Source organism: Dipodomys ordii, unplaced genomic scaffold (assembly GCF_000151885.1).
Source record: "Dipodomys ordii isolate 6190 unplaced genomic scaffold, Dord_2.0 Scaffold5, whole genome shotgun sequence".
Taxonomy (NCBI): Eukaryota; Metazoa; Chordata; class Mammalia; order Rodentia; family Heteromyidae; genus Dipodomys; species Dipodomys ordii.
The window spans coordinates 8757858-8765490 of record NW_012267221.1 but is presented as its reverse complement, the minus strand read 5'-3'; the positions used below and the strand labels follow the sequence as shown (position 1 = coordinate 8765490).

The following is a 7633-nucleotide window of genomic DNA, read 5'->3' as shown; positions in this document are numbered from 1 at the left end:
TGCTGTGCTTCATTTCAGAATTCAGGTCCATTAGTACATCGAATGCCAAGTAGCACTGTTGGCTATTTCTCAAGTTGCGTCATTACATATGTTTCATAGATGATTTCAGACCCTTTGTAGACATAAAGTACATATGTTGGTATATCAAGTGGCAACACAGCCAAGACATGTACCTTACAACATAACTTTTTTAGAAAGACAAGATTTAATGGATGAGCATTCTTGCTCAAAATTATGTGACTGGCTGCTAAAGAGAACCCCATAGGCCGAAAGTGCTAGAATTGTTACTATGAGGGAATAACTTTGGATTTTTTCGAGAAAGCAACTCTACCTGCATCTTTCCCTATTAACCTTCCATATTGCTCATCAGAGAATCCGAATAAGAAAACTTTTGAAAGCATGTTTGTGTGGGCCAAGGAGATTTTTTTTGTTTTTAAATCAGTGTTTCTGTTGCTTGCTGGTTGAGGGCCTGTCTTGAGCTGTCATGTGGGTTCTTACTGAAAACGATAAATAAAAAAACACCCAGGAATACATATAGTTCCCCCATCTTTAGTAATTTTAATTGTGTCATAATCCTATCTGGTTTCTTATTTTTACAATTCTGTAATGTGTATGCTAGGCTAGATTGTTTTTCTCAAGGCAGCATGGGACAAGTCATGGATAGTCACTAGGCCTCTAATAGATGGTTCCATTCAAGTGAATAGGGTTGAGGGGACCCACAGGGAAGGGGTAGGCCTATTGCACTTGCCCTGTTTGTTTTCCAAATTCACAACCCATGTTGTTGCAGTGAAAACTTGTTTCTCTCTTTTGTAAGCATTTCATTTGAGAAATTTTTTTAAACTGTCAATCTGTAAATATTTAACCAGCCAAGCAGGAAACTGTCTTTTATTCTCAGCTATATGCATCTTTGTTTTATCTTGGTTAGTGTGATTGCCATGTAAATACTACATAAAATTTTGACTTTGGTTGTCCATACTTTTTGACTGAAGATTGACAGGGGCTCTTTAATTAATCTGTTCTCTTTCATAGTCTGTATTCAGATATTGAAATACAGTATTTTTACACATTTATAAGATTGTGTTTGCATTTATTTAATTTATGTTTCTTTTTTTAAAGCATGTAGCCTTGAATGTTTGTTCTACTTTTTTTTTTCACATCATTACTCTGGTACTGCTTGATGTAACTTGATTAGCTCCCTCCCCAGTCATGATTGGTAATTAAAATAGGCATTAAAATTAGTCACTTAGCAATTTTGCTGTTCAATTGGCAATTAAATTACTTAATTGCAATTAAAGTCCTAATTTTAATTGGCAAAATGATAGATGTAGATTTAAGATAATATGTATAAATACTTTAATAAGTGTCTATATAAGGATTACTTAATTACTCAACTTCAAGTTTATGCTGTTAACTTTAGAACTTTTAAGTGAGCAATGAAATTTATATTACATCTATTCAAAGGATATGGTAATTAGATTTATTACTTATCACTATAAGGGCCCTTGCTATAAGTTACTTTTGTAGTGTTAAAATTGTAAGCTCTGTAATTATAAATTATGATGAGGAAAAGGGCATACATGTCTTTGTTTTAATATGTCAGTCCTTTATTTTCCTTTTTCATTAAAGTGAGAAATGCTTATCCACCAAGTGGTTTGAGATAGAAAAATTAAAAATGCTTTTTCAAATCATTAAAAGTAGAACAAAAACGAGCCTGCTGTGATTTACATATGGGAACTGCAAAGTATTTACATTTTATCTATTTAAATGCTGTTATAATACTGTTGGTGTTATTAATGTTATTAGCTACTACTAGAATTTTAAGTGTATTTGATATGAATGCATAGCTACTTATTTTCAGAAACTTTAAAATGTGTTTAAGACATACTCTATTTTAATGTCTCCCATGATTACTAAAATTAGCAATGAAATCTAAAACCAACGTTATCATTCTTTACCTAATGAATAAGAATTGTTACTTTAGCAGACATTAAGTAGTTATATTTTTAAAGCAAATATTTAGGCGCTAGCCACCATGAGTGTGAGTCAAGTATTACAGAAAAGATGAAAGATTATTATGCAAAATACTTTTTGAGTGGCATGAGGCTTTACCATATGTTCAGTTTTATAATTTTAATTTGTAAGTAGATACTTTTAGAAAAAAAGTGCTGTTTACTTCTGTACATCTTAACACATTTCTAGAACTGAGTTGTGAATCAAACTAAGAACATTTTGAAGTCCATGCGTTAGATAGTTTTTAGTGGAAAAAAATGGACTGAGTAAAAGCCATAACTACCCCAAATTAGACTATCAAGAAAGCATTTATTTGACTTGTTCTCTATGCATTCTGAGGGAAGGGAATGATTTAGTTTTAATTGTTAACAAGTTAATATTAACTGAATCATACCCTACCAATGCAAATCAAATTGCAAAAGCCAAACAACCACAAAGAAAATCAGTGTTAAAATTTAGATTGCATTTTGAGAAACGGATTTTATTTTTTAAGTGACAATTTCCTTCTTCTAGCACTGATGTAACTCTGCCTGGATGGCAATGAATGCTGTGAATGAAAGTTTGTTCAAATGTAATTTAAGATGCATATTTTACTTTGATATTTACAATAAGTGCCACTAAGCAATTTTTAAATGAAGTACCTTAAAGATACCTCTGCTCCTAAGGTATTATAGGTATCACTGTGCCTGTATTGTAATGTCTACTCTGAATTCATTTGAAGAGTATAGTGAAATAAATCCCTAGAGGCTTTCTTCCCACGCATTAAAATAGAAAATCCTATGGGATTACATCCATGTTTGCCTTCTAAATTATACCAAAAGCTCAATTTTATTAAGTATAATCTGCTTATCTATGCATAAAATAAAATACTTGGGTTTAGATGTGATGTGTGTATTTATATTGATTTTAATGAAAATACATTTTCTATACATGTGCCAATATGTTCTACTTAATATGTGTTAATATCATAAAAGATAATATGGCTACATTACCTTCCTAAATGTTTTTAGAGGTCATATAATTGCACTTCTTAATAGTAAGAATATATAATTTAGTAGAATTCCAAAGAGGAGCTCCTTGTAGACTTTTGCTCCCACATAGTTTAAATTGTCAAGAAAATAGACCTTTATTGTGGGGGTAACTTTCCATGTTTATACATGGCAATAATGTAAAGTTATATCAGATGCTGGGTCCTGAAAAAACCATTATTGTCATTTTAATTGAGTTACAAAATGCTTTATTTGAACTAGTTCTGTGTAAGAATGCAGAAGGGTTGCAGTCATGTAAATGCAGAATTTCCGTTTCTTTTAGCCTAAAGCATCGTTTTAACGTTTTTCTGAAAGGTTGTTCAGTTCTACATTTTGATTCCATTATATGTGTAATTAAACCTCTATGCACAAAAGCATTCTCTTATATACTAGCAAATACACCCACAGGAATCCTCTTCTAAACTGTAATTTATTTAAACATGTAATCATAGGATTTTAAAACATGCTTTCATTTTTTCCAAACTATATGCCAGTTCGAACTGCTTGGTGATAAAATGAGGGATTTTATTACCCTCTTGGTTCCTCTCTGGCTTCCCCCTCCCCATACGCCCCACCCCCTCCCCCCTGCTGTGACCTAACAGTAACTTAAACACAGGCAGGAGGAAATAAAGAAAAATCTATTGTGAACCCAATCCCACATGTCGAACTGTTTCCCTTTCGGAGAAAATAGAAAAGAATGAAAGATTTGTCGTTTATGAATCACAGCAGAATATGAATATTTGGGCCTGCAACATTCTCTCCCTCAGCTCAGCCTAAATAGTAAATAGCTAATTTGTGTGTGTGTGTGTGTGTGTGTGTGTGTGTGTGAGCGCGCGCGCGCGCACGTGAGAGAGAAATTCTCTCCACTACTGTGGAGCCAGGCCCCCTACTGACGGATCAGTCAATTACAGACTGGCGGTGTCCAGAGACTTGGACGCTTCAGAATCTAGTGGGGATAAACAGCAGTTTGAGATTTAGAGCATGGCCTTTTTTTTTTTTTTTTTTTTACAATTTCTGATCGGTGTGTTGCACCCCTTCTATATGAACCCTACCCCAGACTCCAACCCAAGAAGTAGTTCATGCAAGAACTAGTTTAAACAAGTTCATTACTCGTACATCCGGTGTGTTTTCCTAAGAAAGAGTAATGCTTCCCAGGAACCAGGGTAAGAATGTGAAGAGAGGCAAAACATACAGATGGAAAGCAAAAGAAAATCCCCCTTCGCTCATTTTAATGAGATACGTAATAACTCCATTTCCACTAGCTGCTGTGAAAACTGCCTCTGGCTATTGGATGCATTAAGACTTGGGCAAAGATTCTTAAGCAAGAAGCCACACCCTACAGGTTGTTGCTGTTAGTGAAGAAGGGAAAAAAGCCATCATAATACAGTCTCCTTGTCCCTTACTTTCAGAACTCTGGGACACTTCTCTCTGGTAGGGAAATGTTCATACTGTTCTCAGACTCCAGCCCGAATGGAATGCATTTTTACTGGGAAAGCTAGAGGCAGAACGCTGTTTCTACTTAGATGTGAACGCTTGTGTTTGCAGGCTTGTGGTTACAACCTTCAAGTTTTCTCAGCCCCGGCTCTCCTAGAACTGTATTAAAAAATAATATCTGCCACCCCAGCGTGGCCAACCTTCAGTTTCTGACTGTCTGAAAATAGCTGTTGGGAACCTGGCCCACCGCGGGGATCAAGGAGAGCTCCCCCTGGCCTCGCCCAGCTCGCGCGCGCGGAAGGGGAAGGGAACCCGGGAGGGCGCCTCTGAGCTGGAGTTGCTGCTATTTTGGGCCCAGCCGGGCCGGTGCGTCAATGCCGGCGCCCCTGCGTCACCGCCACCCCCACCCCCTTCCTTCTCCACTGCTCTCCCAACTCTCACTTTTTCCCTTTCGTTCGCGTGGAAGCGCTTCTGCCCACGGGGCGCTGACGCTACCGAGCTCAAACTAATAAACTAGTCTTCACCCTTCCCTCCCTTCTCGTCCCCCCCCTACTCACACACCCTCCCCCGCCACGACAACACCGCCCCCGACACACTTCCTGGTTTTATTTTGCTCGCGCCCACTCACTCGGGCACTGCTGGGCTGCGGCGGCCGCTGCGCGCACGGCTGCTGGCCACATCTGGGGGAAACTTAAGGTGGCCACAAAGCTTCCCCCACCCCCCAGGCGGCCGTGCCGAAGAGCCCGAGGCTTCTCTAGGTAGCCGCAGGGCATCTAGTGGCGAAGCCTCTCCCGCCCTGGCCAAGGCGCAGTGTTGGGATACGTAGCCCTGGAGCCCCGAGACTTCTCAGATCCTTTTGACCCGAGCTGAGATCACCAAGAGGGGGGCGAGTTGTAAGGGGCCCGGCAGCTTGGAAGTCAGCCACGCGGAAGGAGGAGGGGGTGGATGGATGGACCGCTCTCCGCAGGCACAAGAGGAAAAGGGGGGGGGCGCTCAACTCTTTCTCTCCCTCCCTCCCTCCCAGCCTTTTCCAGCCCCGTCCCGTGGCGGCCCGGGGACCTGGAGAAGAGCTCGCCCGGCGGAGAAGCTTAGCGTTTCCTTTGCTGGAAACGGCTTTGCGCCTCGGGCAGGGCTGGCGGATGGTCTGGCAGAGCCGAGTGAGCGGAGACTCGGAGGAACGCGGAGCGGGGCGCGCGCCCGCAGCCCAGCCGGACGCCCCCTCCTCTCCAGCAAGGGCGCACACCTTACGTTTTGCCGAGACCCTCTCTCCGGTCCCCCCACCCACCCACTCCCCTCCGCTGGTCTCGTATTTTCCTCTCGATAGCATCTATGGGCTAGAATAGCCCTTGTGTTCATTTTCCCCCCAAACTCGTAAAAGGGCCAGGGCTTGGCGGGCACTGGGGAAGGGCGCGGAGGAGGAGAGCGGGCGGGAGGTGGGGGGCGAGCACCTTTCTGCATGCAGAAGGCGCACCTGTTGCCTAGCGGGTGGCGGCATTGTCTGCAGGAGGAAAGCAGGCAGGCCTCTTCTGAGTTCTGGAGTCCCAGAAACGTTCCGTCACTGTCTACTTGCTCCCTTCCTCAGCCTTCTACGTGTCCTCTTTCGAGCGTGGGCACTGCGAGAAAAGAAGGGGAAAGAAAAAAACCCGGCCCCATTATAACACGGACAGTGTGTGGTGGTGGCGGCGGCGGGGGGGGGGAGGGGGACAGGAAGAATAGAAAAGGGGTTGCACCAGGCTATGGAAATCCCATCTAACTGCTGGGGTCCTCTGAGCATCTTGTGTCGGGGGACATCAGTATGCACTTCCGCTAAGGCGTGTGTGTGTGTGTGTGTGTGAGAGAGAGAGACAAGGGTGGGTGGGTGATCTTAGGGTGCTGCTAGGCATCCCCAGCGGCTCCAGGTGCGGGCTACCTGGCCCACGCCCTCGGTCCCTTCCGCTCCGGCTTTTGTTGCACCCTCCACCCACCCCCACGTGCCAGTGGCGGAGAGGCGGTGAGGGGTGGGCGTTGGGGCGAGGGGTGGGGGGTAGAGTAAAGTGTAGCGGGCCCACCGCCCTCGAAGACCTAGGGATGGAGAGATCACACTTCTTTCGGAAAGAAAAAAAAAATAAAAGCACCCGTGCCAGCTACCAAGGTGAACCCAGAACGGTTCCCACCTTAAAATCAGCCCTGCTCGTGACGTCAGGTCGGAAATATACCAAAGCGAGCGGCGGCCAGGAGTCCGGCGAGTGCGGCGGCTCGGCGATTGGGCGGCGGGCCGCTGACGCGCGCTGACGCGCACACTTTAGGTGAATGTTGGCAGCGGCAGCGCGAGCCACATAAACAAAGGCACATTGGCGGCCAGGGCCAGTCCGCCCGACGGCTCCGCGCACGGCTCCGCGGTCCTTCCAGCCTGCCCAGCCGGCTGCTTCTCTCGGCTCCAACCCCGCTCTCGGCGACGCAGCTCCCCCCGCACCAGGGCTGGCCCACCCCCTTCCCCGGACCCCGGGCTCCCGGAGGAAAGAACACTTCAGCAGAGTTGAATGAATGAAGGGAGACGCGGAGAACTCCTAAGTGAGTAGGTGCAGATCGTGTAGCTTGCGTTCTTTTTAAAATTCTTTTTGCACGTCTCCTTTTTTGCCCCCATCCATGGGGAACAGCTTCTCTTGAAGTGGGCGCCAGAGACTAGGAGCGCGAGTGGGGCTTGAGAATGGGGAGTGGGCGCGCGCGCAGTTAGTGACCGGGCGCGTTTGATCGTACTCCAGTTTTGGCATTGTGGGGGAGATGGCTCCCAGCAGAGGTTTCCGGCTTCTCATTGGTGGACGTGGAAAAGAGATTCCGTAGTTTGGGAAGCTGTGGACTTGTCCGCGGAAATGTGCGCAAAGTTTGCTCTTGGTGCGGAATTGCTTGTGGCCTGTGGGCACCGAGATTCCAAGTCCCGACTATGGGAGGGAAGCTGTTCGTAAAACAACAGGGAGAAAGTTTCTTCAGTTTATGCGTTGCTTGGGAACTGTGTCACTTCGGCTGACCAGCATGCGGATGTTTCCCCGGGTATTGTTGAGTAAGGGTGGTGGTGTACTGTCCTGTTACTAAGTTGCCTGAAATTTCTGGTTTTGACATGCAGTCCGTGGGGTGTGTGTGTGTGTGTGTGTGTGTGTGTGTGTGTGTGTGTGTGTGTGTGTGTG

At 44.9% G+C, this 7633-nt stretch overlaps 1 protein-coding gene across 3 annotated transcripts in view; it reads left to right on the top strand.

The window, feature by feature from the left end:
• The first annotated feature begins 6728 nt into the window (after positions 1-6728).
• The window catches only part of Nr4a2 (nuclear receptor subfamily 4, group A, member 2), an 8455-nt gene continuing 7550 nt past the window's right edge, over positions 6729-7633 (top strand). Inside the window, exon 1 of one of the 3 annotated variants that reach the window (XM_013028083.1) lies at positions 6729-7022. Coding sequence is in view for 1 of the 3 variants with exons in the window: in XM_013028074.1 (XP_012883528.1) it covers positions 6992-7022 (31 nt within the window). In the remaining 2 variants the exon portion in view is untranslated. The remainder of the gene's footprint in view (positions 7023-7633) is intronic. The other 2 variants (XM_013028091.1, XM_013028074.1) reach the window with 2 other exon arrangements.